Source organism: Micrasema longulum, unplaced genomic scaffold (assembly GCF_059751315.1).
Source record: "Micrasema longulum isolate JH-2025_06_02 unplaced genomic scaffold, ASM5975131v1 h1tg001144l, whole genome shotgun sequence".
Lineage (NCBI taxonomy): Eukaryota > Metazoa > Arthropoda > Insecta > Trichoptera > Brachycentridae > Micrasema > Micrasema longulum.
Window position 1 is genome coordinate 28,193 of NW_028278332.1, and position 20,877 is coordinate 49,069.

The 20,877-nt window shown below is 32.4% G+C and overlaps 2 protein-coding genes across 2 annotated transcripts; one reads left to right on the forward strand and one right to left on the reverse strand.

Moving 5' to 3' along the window:
- Positions 1-3: 3 nt before the first annotated feature.
- Bulli (regulator of MON1-CCZ1 complex protein bulli) lies at positions 4-19,020 on the forward strand. Its single transcript, XM_088233728.1, has 10 exons — positions 4-352; positions 638-996; positions 4,520-4,641; positions 6,109-6,329; positions 9,639-9,771; positions 13,451-13,697; positions 13,852-14,014; positions 14,180-14,422; positions 15,652-15,898; positions 17,004-19,020. The coding sequence occupies exons 1-10, from the start codon at positions 227-229 to the stop codon at positions 17,063-17,065; spliced, it is 1,923 nt and encodes a 640-aa protein (XP_088089854.1). The 5' UTR covers positions 4-226; the 3' UTR covers positions 17,066-19,020.
- On the reverse strand, positions 17,380-18,773 carry Fdh (alcohol dehydrogenase class-3 Fdh). Its single transcript, XM_088233729.1, has one exon. It carries the CDS (start codon positions 18,771-18,773, stop codon positions 17,640-17,642), a length of 1,134 nt encoding a protein of 377 aa, XP_088089855.1. The 3' UTR covers positions 17,380-17,639.
- Positions 19,021-20,877: the final 1,857 nt, after the last annotated feature.

Here is a 20,877-nt window from a genome sequence, read left to right on the forward strand (position 1 = left end):
GTTTCTCGCTTACATATGTATTGGTGGTGGACTGGATTGTCAAGTGTGTATTCATTATTGTTCTCTGCATTCTTCTACCTTTACTGTCAATGTCAGAATCTGTCAAAAACTTTGCAATTTTGTAGAACCTTGAGTCGAATCGTAAAAACGTAATTATGGAATAATAGCTAAAAGAAAAAAGAGTTCTTCTTTATTCGTTCGGTAGCAAGTAAAAACATATTTTAAAATGACTATGTCGAGCACAAGACAAACAAATGTAGATGAATTCTATTTGCAACTCTCGGAAAATCCTATCAGATTCGACGCCGTCAGTCAGCTCACTAATGTTTTTTTTGACGATACAAATGGACAGGTAATTTTGAAATTCACTATAATACAAACCCCAAGCAAAAAATACGATTATTAAAAAAATATATTTCTGCCTCAGGGGGCGTACCTGCTGTAGAATAATAATGATTTCTCACAAAATAAAAGCACTGATATAATCATGACGTTGTAATCGTGATAGTTATATTTATATGGTTATTTATGTTTACTAACCAGGTAGCTCTTGTTCCTTTCACCTGACAATATAACTAACATTTTGTTATGCAAATTTAAGTGGCTTTGCATTCAATAATTTTTGTGTAAATCTTAGGTTTTTGCCGTTCGATCCAGTGGAGTAACTGGTGTTATTGTAAAAGGTCCAGATCAAAATAGCTGCACGACATTTCGTATGGAAGATAAAGGACATATTAAGTTTATCAAATTCTCCCCCGATTTATCTGTCCTAGCTATACAAAGATCACATTCATCGGTTGATTTTATGAACTTTGAAAATTTGTCTCCCACTGCTGCTGAATATTCCCAAAACTGCAAATGGAAAAATGGTGTGTTGCTGGGATTTGTATGGACGAAGGGGAATGAGTTGGCATTAATATCAGATCATGGTATTGAATTACTGCAAGTTTTACCAGAAAAGAAGCAATTGAAAAGTTTAAAATCTACTTCGATAAGGTAAAACATTCTACAAATAAGTACATACTGACTGTATTATTTATTGTTTCAGCATTTACTTTGTGGAATAACAATTTTAATATACTATAAATCTTTTTGTGTATATACAACACACACTAGTTTAATATTAGTTAGAACACAAGTTTTGGGTACTCAGAGTTACCCATACTCAGGTGGAAATGTGAACTTTTAATCCAGTGTCTTCATTAATTTATTGTCATTAAAATTATGATTATTTTCTATCAGATGGTTTGTGAATTCAGAAAAAAATATCATTTAGGCACCTTAAATGTTCTTTTACTCTCATATTAAAGTTTCTTTTAGTTTTTCCAATGTAGATTGAATCACAACCATTACAATTTAATTGTTATTCGCCAGATTTATTATATTTATAGTCCTTAAAATGTAACATGATTAGAATGACAGTTGTCAGAAAAAGTGACGACATGACTTTGTAGTAACGTCAAAGGAGTTATTCATATTGACACACGAAAAATCATTTGTATCTGCGTGTTTTTTTTATTTTTTATTACAATGCTTGAAACATAAATCAACATTAGTATATAAAATCAGCTTTACAGCTAAAAAAAAACTAAAATAAACCTAATTATTAACGACGTTCTTACAAGGTCATCATTTTGCAAAAACATTAGAGATGGGACAAATTGATCTATGTAAATTGATTGAGTAAAACAATTATTAGTTTCGATGTTGTTCATGAAAAAAGTATAAATGTCTCATTTTTTGCCGAACAATTATGTTAAACACACTATAATAAGTTTGTTTTTTCGTTTTTTATATCAATTTTCGGAAACAGAGTTTTATGATTGCATGAAATAACTGATAAAATCGATTTGATCAGTGATCAGTAATTTCCCATCACTAATGAAATTAGTTTGACAGCTGTCATTCTAATCAAGCTATATTTTAAGGACTATAGGGACTTAATCTTTGTGATTTTTTAAACAATGTTCCTATATTATTAGTTTTGTAGAATGCAGGTTTAATGTTTGATGTTAGGGAATTAGATAATTGTTTAGAAAAATAGACATTTATAAAAAGAATCCGCCTCCATTGTTTGGGTGAGCTAGTTTTATTTATTGTGGGAGTAGAATATAAATATTGATTTATAAGTTTGTATTTTTGTTTTTGTTATTATATTTTATCAATTAAGTTCTCATTATATCCATTATTATTAGCAATCTGTTTTATTGTATTAAATTATTTTTTTAAATTAGCCAGTGGAATATTAATTAACATTCTATAACATTAAGTACCATTGTTTATTTATATTATCATTTGAGAAATTATGAATAATTGTGTCTGTATGTGCAGTAGATATCGAAATCAATTTTTCATTGTTAAAGACAAGTCAAGAAAGTTTGATTTTTCATCTTTTTCTGTTTCTAAAGTACCTAAATTTTATTTCTTTATGTAATGAATTTAGGAAATTACGGTATGTCTGTAGTTCTTGGTCCGTCCCTGTAAAAAGGCAATAGGTATCGTCTATATAGCATTTCGTAGAATAGTTTCGTTTTATAGTTAGTGCTTCAAATATAAATTTTATAAACTTTTTTTCACTTCACAATTACGTGCGTAAATAAATAGGATGTGTAAATTGCAATAATAACCATTTGAATAACATATATATTATAAATTTAAATTGACAGCAATTTTTCTTGTTGCATTTTTTATAACTTTAAATGAAAAATAGCATGAATAATTTTATCAAAAATAATTTTATTGTTAAAATTTGAAGTACGAATTTTTTGGTTGAACATTTTAATAAACATTAGTAAATATTTGTATATAGCCACTTATCGACTTTCTATGTCTACCGGTTTCGAGACGTACCCTTCTTTTCACCATGACATAAATTACACCAACATGCAATACTGGGATTTGCATGCATTTAAATTATTTAAAAAAAAAAATATTTTATACAAAGATGTTCAGTTTAAGTAGAACAGTTAGGAATGTTTTAAAAATGACCCAAGCAATATCACCAATCAAATCTGTAGAAGTTTTTCATCATGAATTATTTTGGTGGCATTTATAATTCTGAGGAGTGAATTAGATAGAGGAAAACTTTACATAAAACTTCGTACTTTTACGTACATTTTTTCATATATCATGCTGAAATTTTAGAGATCGGTTGTCATTGAAATAACAAAATAACCTTTTTTAAAAAAAAACAAAAATTTGGTTTCCCTACCCTCTGAGAGCCTCCAGAATACAGTTCCGTATATATGGAATGCTTTTTTCATTAAACGGAACTGTATTCTAATATAATATTTTTTGTTAATCTTTTTACACAATCAGTAAATTTCTTTAAAAAAATACAAACAAATTACTATAGGTTTCATGGTTTGCTAACCTCCCCTATTTTTTCATTTTATAAAAAAAAACTTTTTTTCCAACATTGGAATTGCAACTCTGCTCATGTAATAATTCAATAGAGAAGACCATAGAATTAAAAATAGTCCAGAAACCGCATACAAGCATCAAACAGAAGGCGACTAAACTACTGATAAATTTGTAGTTTTACGTTTTGACCCATTAGTTTCTTTGTAAACTTCACTTAGTATGCAACTCCTGATTTGAATTCAACTATGCCGTGTTGTGTCCTTTTAAAGTGTAGCAATACTGCTAGGATCTTAAAGAAACAGGATGAGATCACATTTCATTTGTAATTAGCAAATGAATGTGTAAATAGCAAATACATTACTTAAAACTTGAATTACTTTTCTATCTGTCAGATTGTGGAAGAAAACAAAATAAACATTTCGTTAGTGTTGCCAGGGTAGTAATTTTTTTTACCCTACTTTGCTCATCTAATGAGAGAACTAATGAAAATTGGACCTTGGATTGAAGAACACTGTGGTGGACATTTGAACGACATTATCTTTAAAACAGATCTAAAAATATCAGTTTTATGTAAAATAAAATTAGTTTTTTATTTTAAGTTCAAAGTTTATTAATTCAATTACTCTTATTAAATGACCCTTTACATATCTACTCTATTGTGTCAATCAATATATGCGCGTGCACAATAAATTTTTTGTGTTATGATTATATTTATTCCCATCGTGCAACATTACGCGACGACATAACGAATGTGCGCGGCGAAAGTAGGGCACAGTAGGGGGATTTTTGGACACAGTCCGATGTATTTAAATATGATTCTACGCTCCTTCTGGACTATTTTTAATTCTATGGAGAAGACCTTTAGCTCTATTGCATAGAAAGTGTTAAAAATTTTTGGTTGGGTTTTTATAATAGACAACAAACATGTAATGGACGGTCTCGGTTTGTGCTTGGGTACGTATGGCCCGTTGTATTGCTGTAAACTGTAGCCAACTTTGTGGTTGACAATCATAGCATGGTTTTTGTCTGTATGGGCGACTATTAGTCAGTGGCATTTTATTACTCTAAGGCTCACGGCTCACTTAAACTTCGATTTTGAATTTGTCTGCTAATAACTTGGACAATCACTATAAATACCTGTGCAACGTTTTTTCAGTGCTTCATGGTTTTCATGGTGTGCTCGAAGTAAAGTTGTCCTGCTTGCCAGTGAAAATGGAGTTTATTTGCATCCGTTTTTACTGCACAACTCCTCCATCACAAAGCTACCAAAAGTTGAAAGTAGGTCCCGTATTTATTATTTTAGATTTAAATATCTTTAAAAAAAAATTTTTTAAATAAATATTTGCGTTCTTATGATTTACCCAAATATTTCATTTTTGGGGCCATTTTCAATGAGTTGTAAATAACTCACTATTAGAAAATGGAATCAAGTTGGGGTAGAGTGGGATTCGAACCACAGACCTTTGGTCCGTGAGTCCGAGACACTAGCCACAGGACCACAACCCGAATAATCAATCTCTACGGGCTCTGTCTCAATCACATTTTGGTTATGCCTTATTATTTAAAAAAAAAATATATATTTGTGTTCTTATGTTTCATCCAAATATTTTAATTTAACACCCATTTTAAATCTCTCAATATTAATCACTTTTTGGATACTAAATTGATAAAAAAAAATCATCTTATCAATGCAACTGAATATTTTAATCTTGTGGCCATTTGAATATGTTGTAAATAACCATGTTGAAATAAAAAACAAGATGTGAAGAGTAACCTTACCTCTGAATTGGAATTCGCAACACTAATGCAAAACCACAACTCGGCTCAAATGAAGTAAAAATTCTGGAAAAATTATCCATATCATATTTATTTACACAAAGAAAAGCTCTCAAATCTTGTTGTGCTAGTAAATCATCAGTTGAGTACTGAAATGTATTGTCAGCATGAAATAAGATATGGCATTTATTTATTTTTTTGTTTTATAATAAAGGAAATATTTTCGTTCTTATAATTTATTAAAATATTTCAATTTTGGGGGCCATTTTCAATGAATTGTAAATAATTCACTATTAGAAAATGGGAATCGAGTTGTTGTAGACGGGGGTGCGAACCTCGAACCTTTGTTTCGTGAGTCCGCAATGCTAGCCACGGGTCCACAAATTTCTTATTTGATATTTGTAATTTCTCAAATATTTGTACATACTTAATATATTTATACCCGGTAAAGCTATCGGGTTAATAAATGGGTTTTTGAATGAGCTAATTTAATCTTGTATTAGTTCTATCATAAAAAAAAGAATCATGGAAAAAATAACAATATGTATTTATTAAATTTTGTGGCATTGTTTCTGTATCCAGGCGGATGAAGAATACAAGGCTGTGTTTGAGTGGATGAGTGTTTTCGACTCGATGGCTGCTTTAATAAAGAAATCAAGTGAAGATAAGTCTGCCTACTATTCTTAAGGCTCTGGGTTCGATTCCTGGCAGAGTGGATGTGAAGGTTGTTTTAACCCCAATGCTTCATTGTTCCTGGACCGGCGCCTGAAGTGTAGGACTGATCACCTTACCTTCATGTAACAGATGATCGGAATACGCTGCATTTGATTTACAAATGCACCTACGCACCATCGGGTGTGGAAAGGGGAATGAAGATGATGATGATATTGTTTTAATGGTGTTTTAAATGTGTTTATGATGACTCAAAGTTGCAGTTTCTCATGCGATAATGCTATAAATATTTTTTAGTGGAAGGTTCCAGAGCAGTAAGTGAACGTGATGTGAGTTGTGCGAGGCTGTACGAGTCTCCGTGGTGTCTCATCTTGCGGCACGGTAGTGAATGCCCGGCGGAAGTGTTGGCTCTTCCACTGGATGCTTCTGGTCACCATAAAATCCATGCCCTTCGTACCGGATTGGTTGGGAGATTTGCTATTAATGTTGTTGATGATTTGGTAGTTGTGCATCATCAGGTAATTTATTTAAAAGTAAAAATTTACTGTTACATTTCTTATTATCTATTATCTTATTATCTAGCGCACTAAATTTGGTGAGCGCGCATTTGCGGTCGCAGGCCCTATGGCATGGAATGCTCTCCCAGCAGAGGTGCGAGGCTGTGAAAGTGAAGTGATGTTTCGGAAAAAACTTAAAACCCACTTGTTCTCTAAATCATTTGAATAAATCCGTAGCACGTGACAACAAAATAAATTATTTTAATCAAATTACAAATTTAAAGCTTCAATTAAATTAACTTAACAGTAGAATCACCATGTAAAGCGCCCTTGAGGTATTTTATTACGAAAATGGCGCTATATAAGTTATCCACAATAAATAAATAAATAAATATCTACATACAGTCAAACTTGGTTAACAATCACGGAAATAGTGAGATCTCAGATATAATGAGGAAACATTAGTTGATATTTTAGTTCATGGTTTTCTCCACACATTAACAAAGTTGTCAAAATTTAATTAAATTAAATTCAAATTTAAAAACATAGTTGTCAAAATAAGAACCTAAATAATAAAACCTGAATGGCCGGCTAACTTAGGACCAATGTCGCTGGGCGTTGGGATCGGATTACATAAGTTTCTAAGTATCTAATTGGTGTTTTCGCCAACATGATTGACCAAGTATCACACATATGGTTGAAATTGCTTGTAAAATATCCAAGCTTTGTAAAGTCAGTAAATACCGGCTCGACACCTCATTACAATTTATAATTTTTGAATTTACAAAAGTAGTTTATGAATGACATTCTTGTTTCGGGGGTATTTACTATGTTTTTAAAAATTTATTTTTATGTTATGTTATGGTCAATGCATAATAAACATCACAAGTGGGTGATGCAGTTAAAATCTAACCTTTGAATTATAAACACATCTGCTAACAAGTGGAAGTGTCTCTCGATTCATGAAAAAGTGGAAATTATATATTTGTGAAATAGATTGTGCCGTGAAAAATGTTGAAGTGTGTAAAACGTTCTTTACCCAAAGTGTCAACATTGTGGAAAAACACTAAAAACAGGAAATTTAGAAAGTAGTATGTTTATAAGCACTTATTATAATTTCCTTTAATAGTTTTATTTTAAAATTATCTGTATGAGTTATAATTACGTATATTTGTTTACTTAGTGAAAATATGCAATGGTGATTGGATTTAAAAAAACCTTTCCCTGTTCTTACGAGTAATGCTTATAACGAGCAAATTCAGTAGGTCCCATCTTCTTCACCAAGTTCGACTGCATATTTTAAATGAAAACAAAATTAACCATATTAATATTTTTGTATGTAATTATTTAGTTCTGTAGATTTTTTCATTCAATTAAAAACAACGATTTCCTTGTAAAAATCATCATTCTTTTGAGAAATCTCTCTATGTCGTTTTTGGAATCATAAAATGATTATAATTGTTTCACAATATTATATCTGTACCTTAAAGGATAAACAATGGAAGTCACATTGAACGAAATATTCAGGAAACAAGATTTTGTGATTGTGGGATTTCCAAAGCATGTAACTTTTTATGACGAAAATGGACTTCGGTGTTTTATTCTTGTGTAAAATAGCTTATTGTGATAATTTCTGCATTTTTAAATTTAAAACAGCAAAAAGTAGACTCCCGTGTTTTATCGTCTAATGTATAGTATTGTATTGTAACACGTAATTAATCAACAATGTTTTGAGTATGTCCAAATGTTTGTAGACAGGCTGGATTTCCTCCCTAGGGAGTTATAAATTTGTTGTAACAGAAGGGGAAAACATTTTTGAGAAGGGAATTTGGAAGTCTAGGCATTTACAGGGCTTATGAACTGTCATTGGCTGGATTAAGTGGTCACTTTATGCACTGGTAACATTCGCCATTCTGCCTATATTTAAACATCTATATTTCCTCAATTCTTCCATCTGTTGACGATTTTCAGTTTGTCCAAATTTTTTTAGACAAGGAGTTTAAATGTATCACATTGTGTAAAGTGGCAACTTAAACCAGCCAATGACAGCTTATAAGCCCTCTAAATGCCTAGACTTCTCTATTTATTTATTTATTTATTTTATTTTATTTTATTTTTTATTTTTTTTTTTTTATAGAAAAAGAAATATTTGCGTTCTTATGATTTACCCAAATATTTAATTTTGAGGGCCATTTTCAACGAGTTGTAAATAACTCACTATTAGAAAATGGGAATCAAGTTGGGGTAAAGTGGGATTCGAACCACAGACCTTTGGTCCGTGAGTCCGAGACACTAGCCACAGGACCACAACCCGATTCCATTTATTCATACAAATACATACATATTACGAAAAAATACAATAATACCGTATCCCAAACTCTATGAGGCCAAGGGTCCTGTGTTGAGTTGGGATACAACATAATGGAAAGTGGAAGCACGTACATAATAAAATAATTTCAAAAATAAAAATAACATATTATTTCATAAACAAACATATATTTCAAAGGGCATCTGGACAACACTCTTAATAGTATATAATACCCGTATGCAGAGACAAAACTTAAGGTGAGGAAAGTACATTCTACTGTCTTCACCTGCGGGTTATTCTCTGCATATGAGATTATAATGTACTTTCCTCACCTTAAGTTTTGTCTCTGCATACGGATATAAGTCTCCTGCAATGTTTTCCCTTTCTGTTGCAACAAATTTAGACATTTAATTAAAATATTTTTAGTATGTCTATAAGATAAGTCTTTATTCCACCTTCTAGGGAGTTATCAAGATTGACATTTATTCTAACAAAGAGGGAAAATATTTTTTAGGAGGGTAGATGGAAGACTGGACATTTACAAGGCTTACGACTGACATTGGCTAGTTTAAGTGATTACTTTACATAGATACTGTGTAGCATTCATTATTCTGCCAATGTTTGAACATCCAAATTTCCTCAACCCTTCCATCTGTTGACTTAAACCAGTCAATGACAGATCATGAGCCCTGTAAATGCCTAGACTTCCATATTCCTTCTCAGAAATGTTTCACCTCTCAGATGCAATAAATGTCAATATAAATTAACATTGGTTATAATTTATCTTGATAAATATGTTATTTCAAAATCAGTAAATTATAATTTATATAGTGGTACATCACTGTTTACTAAGTACACCAAGTTACTTTGATATTATATTTATTTAAAGCACAATATTGTACACAATTAAACAATTTATAATAATATTCTCAATGAGTATATTATTTGTTTTGATGCACTTCAAATTTTCCTGTTAATCCCTCTGTATTTATTCGTAATTTAAATATTAATATCATTTTCAGGCTAGTCAAACATCAATGTTGTTTGATATAATGGAAAACGGAGTTTTGGAAAACAACACAATAGTTCATGCACCGATAGCTCCACCTAAATCACTCAAACCAGTTATATTGCCGGAACAGCAATGCCCTATGTGTATCCTTTTTCATTATTTTAGGTCATTTCCTACTCCATACTGTCAAAGATCAACATTTCAAAGGATAATCAACAAAGGTACTTTTTTAAAACCAAAGTACATAATAGTCCTATTTAACCGAATTTACAGATCAACAGAATCACTGAAATACTTTTTGCATCACCATATTCAACACTGCTTTCATATAGTAAGCGTCGCGGGAGCATGGACGGTACACAACCATTCGGCCGGTGCTGCGTGAGAACTCGTAGCGTTGACTGTTCACTAATTCAACCCCCACCACACTGTTGTCACTGTCCTAGGACACTTGTCAGTTATGTTTTAAATTCTGTCTGATGTGGCTGGCTCATGATAATTTTGGTATATTAGTAGTGTATTATTTGTCATGTTTTTTTAAATTATATATTCAAAATAATGTACAAAAGTAAACAAAATCTAGATCGCGCCAAACTAATAATAAATAAAAGTTAATCGGCCCGTTTCTAATACATTAAAAAAAAAAAATTAGTAAATTATCACGAGAAGTTTTGTGCTCTAGACTCTACCAGTTTCATGGCTGTTATCGAACTTATTCCATGTTGGTGACTAAGCAGGGTTTTTTCCTCATCAAAATGCTTTATTATTAGCTTAAAGTGGTAAAGTTGCTTCACCGGAAGTACCCCACAATGCTTAAATAGAATTGTGTTATCTTCTTTGCAAATCTTTTTGATTTCTTTATTTATGTTGTGTTTAGTATGTCAATATTGTTTAGTGATCTGCAGTGATAATGGCAGAAAAGGGAAAATGAGTTGTTGTAACAATACCGTACATACAATCTATGCCGTACATTTTGCTATGAACGAATTTTCGTTTAGTCGAAATCTCATCGGTTCCATCAAATTCGGTTAAACGGGACTGTTGTGTATACTCTTAGTACATATCGTCATTGCGCTAGCATTTTTATCTTCTCATTAAGATAACACAATTTTGTTTCAACAAAAAATATTTCAATATTTTTTCAAAATAAAATTAGGTATTTTTCCTTTTAAATCAATAAAAAAAATTGTAAAAAAGAATATCCATCATCAGAAGATACATTCTTTAAATTATCTTAAAATTGTTTGAAACGTCACTTAACAGATATTGCCGGCACAATGACGATATGTCTTTAATGAAGCCAATATCTAACTGAAGATAACCTTCCTCTTATTATCTGTTTTAACATTGCATAGTGCTTGAAAGGAACATGTTATTTATATTTCATAGTACCTTTTAATAACCATTGAAATGTTTATTTAAACCAGTGATTCCCAAAGTGGTTTAAATCGACACCCAGGGGTCTATGACAACCTGCAAGGGGTCTACGTCAACGAAAAATAAATTTGGGGGTCCATGAAATGAAAATGGGGGTCTCAACATACACTGATAGTACTTCGGGCTGCAAAAAAACATACCCGTTACTTATCCTGTATTATGGAATATAGCGAGCAAATTTTTAATTTCCTTTCCATCGTCATACCTAGTGGAAAGGGTGTTCAGCGCTGTTACCAATCTCCTAACGAAAAAAGAAACAGACTGGACATCATTGGCCGAGGAGATTTAAGATTAAACCTGACAAAATTGACGCCAAATGTTGAAAAATTATTATTAAAGCATTAGGCTCATCCTTCCCACTAAAAACATTTACTTATTGCTTAGTTTATTTTATGTTACGTTTATTTTATATAACAGATATAAAATTTTATTTTAATTAGTTTTAATTTAAAATCAATTAATAAATGTATAAAACTTAACATTTGTTTTAACTTTAAGTTTTTAACACTAAACTTCACTACAGTTAGAAATTTATGAAAAATCAATATCAGCTACCAAAAACCGAAAAACATGGCAAGGGGTCTACGACACAAAAAAGTTTGGGAACCTCTGATTTAAACATTGGATTAAATAGGGATAGTACTCACACGGCATACAAAAGATCAGGTCTTTTTTGCCGTTCCTAGCTAATTCATTTAGGAATAAAGTAGTTTTGAGATATTTTTATTTATCGATGGATTTGTGCACAAATAGTGTGTAAGTGTATTTAGTCAATATTTTTTGTAAATATGTATAACATTTAAAATTATTATAGCTGAGATGGGATAATGGGGGGTATAATTGAACATAATAATAAAAAATTGTTGGTTAGAAAATTATCATCATCATCATCATCATCATTCCCTTTCCGCACCCAATAGTGCATAGGGCACTGCATAGGTACACCAATTATTATTAACACATTATTAACACTGCATAGGTACACCATAATTTTTATTACATGAAGGTAAGATGATCAGTATTACGCTTCAGGTGCCAGTCCAGGGACTATATTCTAGTGTGGAAACACCTTTTTTATTAAATATTTCATGCCAACCATGTCAGGAATCAGAATCTCTTGAAAGGTATGCAGGCTCGCTGACCTCTACACCACGAGACTGTAGAAAATTATAATAATTTCAAAATGTAACATAATTTATCTACACAAACTTATAAATACATGCATTTGATAAATTTCATTAGAGTGATATCAGTTACTTTAAAATAAAAATAGTCGGGGGGGTCTTTAGGTCACTGTAGATAAACTAATTAGGTACTCCGCATGCATGGGTTTAAAAATCAACATTGCAAAAACCCATGTACCGTGTAAAACTTTTGTGCCTTGATGCTCGAAATTCCCCGACCGTCAAACGAAATCGTCGAAAGAGTCGAGAGTTTCAAATACCTGGGAGTAGATGCTGATGATACTGAAATTAGCAGCTTTAAAAAAGAACTGGGAGTGCGGCTAGGAGTAGCAGGCGCCACATTTAACTGTATGAAGGCTGTCTGGAGATTAGATATTTACTCAGAGAAAACCAAATGCTGCCTATATAACGCCCGCATAACACGAATCGTAGCACCTCACTAGGACCCAAAACAGCAAAATACTGAGTTTTGAGAGTAGGTGTCTCAGAAGAATCTTGGGTGTTCTCTCGGGGTTCTCTTATTACTTTGTGAGGAATGAAGTAATAAGAGAACGGACGCAGCAAACTCCGGTGATAACTGTCATCAAGCGGAGACAATACGGCTGGCTGGGCTGCCTCCCGAGAGGCTTAACCACGCTTGTCTACTTTACAAGGCATCAGGCTCTCGACGTCCTGGACCTCCACTGCTGACTGTTCGCCGGCAATTTATGTCAGAACTGCGGGACGCGAACCTGACTTGGGAGGACGCACAGGAGCTGGCAGCCGCTAGAGTTGCATGGAGGCACGAGTCGCGTGGACATCATATGCTCCAACTAGGGAGTGGACATGGAATGATGATGATGACGATTTAAATTAAAAAGATCAAAATTATCTCAACACGGTGAGAATTTTCAATAGGAGGACAATGAGGAAGCTCAGTTTTTTTTTTGTTAAAAGATTATTGAACTAAGCCAAATATATTTTAATGTATTGTATTGTATTGTCAGCGCTATGATTTTTTTAAGTTTTGTATTTTTTAAATTGCTAATACATTTTTTATATTCACTGTAGGGCTGCACTTTCTCATTAAAATCATCTAGTCAATTTAAAATTAGTTTATGTATATTTTTTTAATATATTGTTTTATACCCCATCATTATTACTACATATCTTTAAATGTCAATTTATTTTGGAAAAATCCTCCTTAATAATTGTATACTAGATTCTGTAAACTGGGTTGTATTTCAACCAGACATAGTGATAGATGCTCGACTAGGATGCCTTTGGAAAGTTATTTTGAAACCAGCCGGATTGCTCTGCGCTACTCCAGAGAAAATAGTCGGTGTCCTTCTAAGAAGAACAGACGGCCATGGACCGATTTTTGACATCCTGAAAGAATTAACAGCGGATGGTGGGAAAAATTTAGCCGCATTAATGGAAATATTTGATAAAATAAATGCAGTTTACAGGTTAGTTATAATTATTGTCCTTAAACATTACTTTTATTTTTAAGTATAACTGCTGCAATTTAAATTTGTCGATGCTCATTTTGTTTTTAATTGTTTAAAGGGAGTGTCGATATATTATGATAATGAATATTTATAATTATGTTTTGTGTTTTAGAAAATGGGCAGAGCAAGAGTTAGCTAAACAAACTGGACAGGTTTCAGGACAGTTCATCGAATCAGTCAGCAAGACCATTACGGCTCAAGTTAGACATATATCACAAGAGGATATTTATACCAATGTATTACAGCATTATACTGACTCTACTCATATTGTTCAGGTATAATTTTTCTGTCATTTCATTAATGTTGCAATCTATTTGACTCAATCCAATAAAATATTGTATGTATAATAAGGAAGCTAGCTAGTATCACAATTTTCTTGATTAATTACATTTCATAATAATAAAAATGTTTTAGAACTTATAAAATCTTTTCATTTACAGGTGGTTCTTAATTATTTATGCTCTCTAGCACGTCACCGGATATCCCCGCAACATTACTTGACAGAAATGCTTGTTCGTGCTTTGGTTAAATCTGGACGTTTCTCAGATTTACACCAGTTTCTACAATATGGAGCTATTGGAGATTCTAAGCCCTTAGCGTGCCTTCTTCTATCATTGGCTAATTTACATCCTGCAGCACATCAATTAGCATTAGACATGCTGCACAGACTGAATGCTCACGAGGTAATATTTATCATGATGATCTAGAACTATTTACATAGTGCAGTTTTAAGATTAGAACTTGCAAGTACAAACTACATTGGTGGTTAGAATTCCATACTATTATTTACGACTTAAACTGATTTGGATCAAACATTTAATTTGCTGGTAGATCAGATTACAGTGAATATTTTAGCCCCATATAAAATAAAGATTGAAATAGTTTTACTACATATTTAATATTTTAAAATTATTTAATGAGAGTAACAAATTACAACGGGGATGGAGAATACCTTAAAGAAGGGAATAAGGAAGTCTAGGCATTTACAGGGCTTATGACCTGTCATTGGCTAGTTTAAGTGGCTACTTTGCACACTGTGTAACATTCACCATTTTGCCTATGTTTGAACATCCATATTTCTTCAATTCTTCCATTTGTTGATTTTAGTGAAGTTAACGAGCTGAAACCTTTATTGTTGTGAAGAGATTCATCTGACTGAATTATTTCATGTCATACCATATTTATATACTTTAAAATTTTTAATAATTAAAAAAGGAATGGCCCACGCTCAGACGCTGAAGTCTTTGTGGGCATTTTTTCAAATTTATGTTATAGCTTAATTTTAAGATGTATTTTTCTAAAGTGTATTTTTGTAATTATATTTCTATGTAAATAATATATGTATGGAAAAATAAACAAATATTTTTTTTTTTTTTTTTAATCACAACGCAACGCAACGCCTGAAAACAATTTTCTAATTTTTAAACTTCTTCTTGGACCAGTTGGTTTTATTACAATATTTGAGTTTGTCAAAATGTTTGTAGACACAGTGTGTAAAGTGGCCACTTAAACTAGCCAATGACAGGTCATAAGTCCTGTAAAAGCCTAGACTTCCATAGTCCCTTCTTTAAGGTATTCTCCATTCCTGTTGTAATTGTTAATATTAATGACACCTGAGGGGGTGAAATCCAGTTTTTTGTCTACAAACTCAAATATTGTATTTAATGAGAGCTTTACAGCAAAAATATCAGTTTATCTTAAAACGAGAAAATTATATTTTAAAAAGATTGATTGTTAAAATTAATTTATTTGATAAACTAAAATTAGATGCTTAAGTTGGTTTACAAAACATGTTTTCTAAGTTGAGTTATTTGAAATTTATTATTTTAAGGATTCTGTTTCTGAAGTGTTGTTGAGTTATTTCAGCTGATCAAATGTTAGATGATAAATAAATTGTATAACCTTTATGCAGGAAGCTGTAGAAGTATTATTGGGAAGTGGGGAGGTAATTGTTGCTGTAGGTGTAGCTAAACAATACAGCGCTGCGTATCCCGTTGCTATTGGGCAGCCACAGACAGCTATCACGAGTGTCTGGAACTCCCTTCCGGCACGGAAACTTCTCTCCGCTGCTCAGGGGAATATAAATACCTTTACATCAGTTTATCACGCTCTCGAGAATAGAAACAGAGCCACTAGGAATTCGCAGTCCTTTTTCAAAGGTAAATCTTTTAAATACCCTAACAAATTAACCCTCCCTCCCCGGTGATGTGTAGCTAGTACACATTGCGTCTTGTAACTATAATATCTCTATAAATATAATAAATATTGGGTTTAGATTTTCAGTATTCCTCCATTACACATTTACGTATCGACTGAAATAATTTGTTATTAAATAATAAGTACTTATTAGGCACAAAAAAGCATTTTATCGGAAATCGGGGATAAATTATAAATATCAAAAGTATACTCACAGTATACCAATGTTTCGCATTGTTGCGTATGAAGAAATGAATAAAGAAAATACGTCCGTCGTACACACTCGTTACGTCTCACTCTCGGTACCACATATTGACGAGCGAGAGAAAGACAATTTAGCTGTGTTCTTGTTCACTCTTACTTACACTGCATGTCCAGTCACGTAGTCCAGTACTAGCTACTTAGTAGCTAGTAGCTCTCGGGAGGTTGCCCCGGGTGCACATTTCGCCTGAGTCGTTAGCGATACTCAATGGTTTTTTCATGTTTTCAGCAGTTAGATTTGATATATTATCATGTTTGAATTGAATTATGGTTAATTAAAGCCATTCCTTATTAATATTCCATTTTTCCCTTTTTAAATATCTTATTTTTTCAATGTGTAGTGACTACACAGCACCGTAACGCGCGGATGTTTTTAGGACAGTAAGGAAAAGGCTAAATAAAATTTATTAAATGAATATGAATTATTATAAATAATTGAGTGACTTATCATTTGATATATATTGCAACAGAAGGGGAGAACATTTTCGAGAAGGGAATGTGGAAGTATGGGCATTTACAGAGCTTATAATATACGTATTTCTTTAACTCTTCCATGTAAAGACGTGGGTGTGATTTATCCGGCTGAATTATTTAAAATATATCTATTTGATTTAAAAATACTTTTTAATTTTTATTTTCCCCCTGTGTTGCAATATTTCAATCTAAGACTATTTTTAAAATGGTTCCAAACTCACACGAGTAAATCGTAAGAACGCAAATATTCCCTGTAATTTAAAAAATACCTAGTTATTGTTTTTAAACATTTTCTATGTGATTCTTAACATTAACACTTTATATTTTTTCTAGGAGAGCAATGCGACACATATGTTCATCTTTACCAATCATTATTTCCAGAGCATGACAGATAATAATAAATTAATGGTTTTAGAAAAATATTAGGGGATTATTAAAAATATATTTTTATTTATACAATTTATTATAACAATGTTATATTGAAATACAAAAATATTATTTTGATTTGTTTTTTTAATTAGTAGAAAAACCTAATTCTTCTTTAATATTTTATTAAAATAAAACCTATGTAAGTCTTATACAACTGAAATGATACCAATAAATTTTATATCATGAAAAGTAAAACAGGCTGATTTTCTACATCAGTTATATTTCAACTAAGATAGTGTTCAAAGTTCAGTATGATGATAACACAGCAAGAAAAAATAGCTTCGAAGATAATGTTTATTTCAGTTATATATAAAAAGATATGTTTTAAAACTAAAAGAAAATCATGCTAAATAATTTATTATAGAAATAAAAGACCAGTGAAAACACAAATTATAAATTCTGAGTTTGCGGATATCAGTATCATCTGTTTACTAAGAATGATTAGAATGAACTTCTACCAAGAATTTTTATAACAAACTTAAACACTAAATAATATCAAACCTTTGAAAGAAAAATAATTTTAAAAGACTAAAGAGTACATCAATAGTGCAAAACTGCGCGAAGTGCTTTTCCAGCGTGTAAGAGTTCAAAAGCTTCGTTGATTTTATCAAATGGTAAATTGTGAGTCACAAATTCATCCAGGAGAATCTTCTTATTTAAGTAGTCTTCGACAAGTTTAGGGACGCTATCGCGACTCTTCCAGCCTCCGAAGGCGGTTCCTTTCCACGTGCGGCCCGTAACAAGCTGGAAAGGGCGCGTGCTGATCTCCTCACCTGCCCCCGCCACCCCCAACACCACAGACACCCCCCACCCCTTGTGCGCAGCCTCCAGCGCTGCCCTCATGGTCTTCACATTTCCGATGCATTCGAACGTGAAGTCCAGTCCGCCAGTCTTCTCTACCAACACCTCCTGCATCGGTTTATCGGGATAATCCTTTGGATTGATGAATTCCGTAATGCCGAAAGTTTCGGCTACTTTGGCTTTTTCTTGATTTAAATCGATACCAATTATTTTGGTGGCACCAGCCGCGCGACAGCCCATCGCAACAGCCAGTCCCACTGCTCCCAGTCCCCAGATAGCGCAGGATGACCCCGGTGTAACACCGGCTGTGTTAACGGCCGCCCCGTATCCCGTGGGAACTCCACAGCCGAGAAGACACACTTTGTCTAACGGAGCTGTGTCGGCGACCTTGCACACGGATATTTCAGCCACCACAGTGTATTCGCTGAACGTAGAACAACCCATGTAATGGTATACCTGTTTTCCCTTGCACGTGAATCTAGAAGTTCCATCTGGCATGAATCCCTTGCCTTGCGGTATTCTTATCTTTTGACATAAATTTGTTTTCGGATTGAGACAATACTCGCATTCTTTGCACTGGGGAATGTACAAAGGCACTACATGATCCCCGGGCTTTACTGACGTAACTCCTTCCCCGACGCTTTCCACTATTCCACCTCCTTCGTGTCCGAGAACCACTGGAAATAATCCTTCAGGATCAGCTCCTGAAAGGGTGTATGCGTCGGTGTGGCACAGCGCAGTTGCTGTCACCTTTAATCTAACTTCTCCCTTTTGCGGAGGAGCGACGTCTATAGTTTCGATGGATAACGGCTTTTTCTCTGCCCAAGCGACGGCCGCTCGGCATTGAATTACTTTTCCAGCAGTTGCGGACATTTTTACCTTAAAATTTTTTTTTAAAACACCGAGCTTAACAGTTTTTTAACGTTTTCTATAAAATCTGGAATGTTGATGGATCGCTTAAAAGTGTGCCCTCAGAAAGTATCCAATGACTGGCACGAGTTAAGACAGGGCAATTTTACTTTAATCAATATTAGATACCGGCAAAAATTACAATAATCACTAATGACCATTGACCCAGAGTTCTATACACGCATAACCTCAATTGTCTAATCTTAACCACAGATCTCTCAATATCTCAATCTGCACCAACTGACAGAATAATGCAAAACGCAACCACAGACTACAGATATCTATCTACAGAACGCAACCATACACGAGATTATACACATTCATATACCACCTACTGCCACCTACAAAAGAAACAGTGTTTATAACTATTAGTGTATGATACACTTTAGAATATTTTTTTCCGGACTGACATTTTTATTTCGGTAGCGTGCTAATGAAAATACCGTAGTATATTAAATGCTATTGTAAACGCTAATGCTATTATTGTTCAGGGAAGTGAATATTATTCCTAAAAAAAATATGTTTTAGATATTTCTTGAAGGACGGTGACTTTTTTGCTCTCCAGAGTTAGGTTTCTTTTTCGTTATATTTTTTCCCCAGAAATATATTTTCACTATATAATTGAAATATTATATTATTTATATTTATAGCATTAGATGAGTGGTCAAATTTTTGAACTAATGTTAGTAAATATTAGTTTATAACCACTTACCGAGTTTTTAATGTCTTCCGGTTTCGAGATGTACCCATCTCCTTTGTAAGGAAAATACATCACCATCACAGTACTTATACATAAGGGTGTGTCAATTCAGAAACGTAATAAGTCTCAAAAGTTGCGTTTTACAAAAAAAATAACACTATTTAATTAATTTTTTTTAAAGTCTTTAGCTCGCTAAAATGCCGCAAAGTTTTGAAAAAAGACCAAAAAATGGAACATTTAAAAAAAACTTTTCTGTGCAAATATATTTTTTTTTTAGCAAACACCATGTTTAAAATAATACAAACTATGTAATAAAAATAAAAGTGATGTTTATTTTTTTCAAATGCAAAATAAATAAAAAAATTAAAAATTGCATTGTGAAGGATTTTTCTATAGTATATATGTAACAATAATTATTTATTTCACATTTAAAAAAAAAAAATTAACATTTAAAGTTATTTTTTGTCCTTCTCCTCTTTTCCCTACACCCCTCTTTCCATCTTCAATTGTGCAATAACATAAGCACTGCTCATCAGGTCACAGAATAGTAGGTCCACGAGATCTATCCAATCTCTGATCTATCCGTGGCGGTTATCTTGCACCTGTCTCTTTATTTTGATTCACTAATTTTATAAACATTACGTATGTTTGTAGAGTTTCACTCTTACTTTTTGCGTGATAAATTCGATTGCTTATTAGATGAAATTCATCAATATGTTTTCTAAAAAAAAGATACGAGACTCGTTACAAAATCCCCCTTTTTAAACTAATATCCAGAAGAAACGAAGAGTTAATCTTTACTTATTTTTTGCATCTAACTTTTAATATGTATAAAATCAAAATTTTTAATTTTATTTTTAATACACTTTAAAAAGTCTAATAACTGCCCTAAGAACGCATGTAAAATTTTGTATTTTTGTGTCCATTATGCTATTTTTTATGTTCGTCTAATCTGTAATAATTTTTTTTTTGTGTTTTTTTTTTTAACGAACCAACCAATCAATAATATTCTTTATTTTGAAAAAAATATAAAAACTTTCAGTTTTTTTCTTATATTTTTTCCTTGAGAGGAATAATTTTCTTATTTTTTGTATTTTCAATCCATTTTAGCGAGTCGAAGATGATTTTTTTCCAAAGGTTTTTTTTGGTTTTCTTATTCCCATAAACCAAATACAACATTTAAAATCTATTACACCAAAAACTGAAATAGTCAAAAATAAAATTTGTATGGAGCGTGACACCCTATTATAAACAGTACTTGCGAAAATATTTTATAATGTACACAGTAAGGGATGCGACAACTACTGATTCTTAAGTGTTTAGAACCAGTGGTTGTCACATCACTTCTAGTTTTGATGTACCTAAAAT

Excerpts from the sequence above, each read along its gene's own strand:
- Bulli (XM_088233728.1), top strand. The coding sequence starts at position 227 with ATGACTATGTCGAGCACAAGACAAACAAATGTAGATGAATTCTATTTG. Across the intron at positions 13,698-13,851 it reads AAAATAAATGCAGTTTACAG|AAAATGGGCAGAGCAAGAGT; the intron begins GTTAGTTATAAT and ends TTTGTGTTTTAG. Across the intron at positions 15,899-17,003 it reads TTCGCAGTCCTTTTTCAAAG|GAGAGCAATGCGACACATAT; the intron begins GTAAATCTTTTA and ends TATTTTTTCTAG.
- Fdh (XM_088233729.1), bottom strand. The coding sequence starts at position 18,773 with ATGTCCGCAACTGCTGGAAAAGTAATTCAATGCCGAGCGGCCGTCGCT.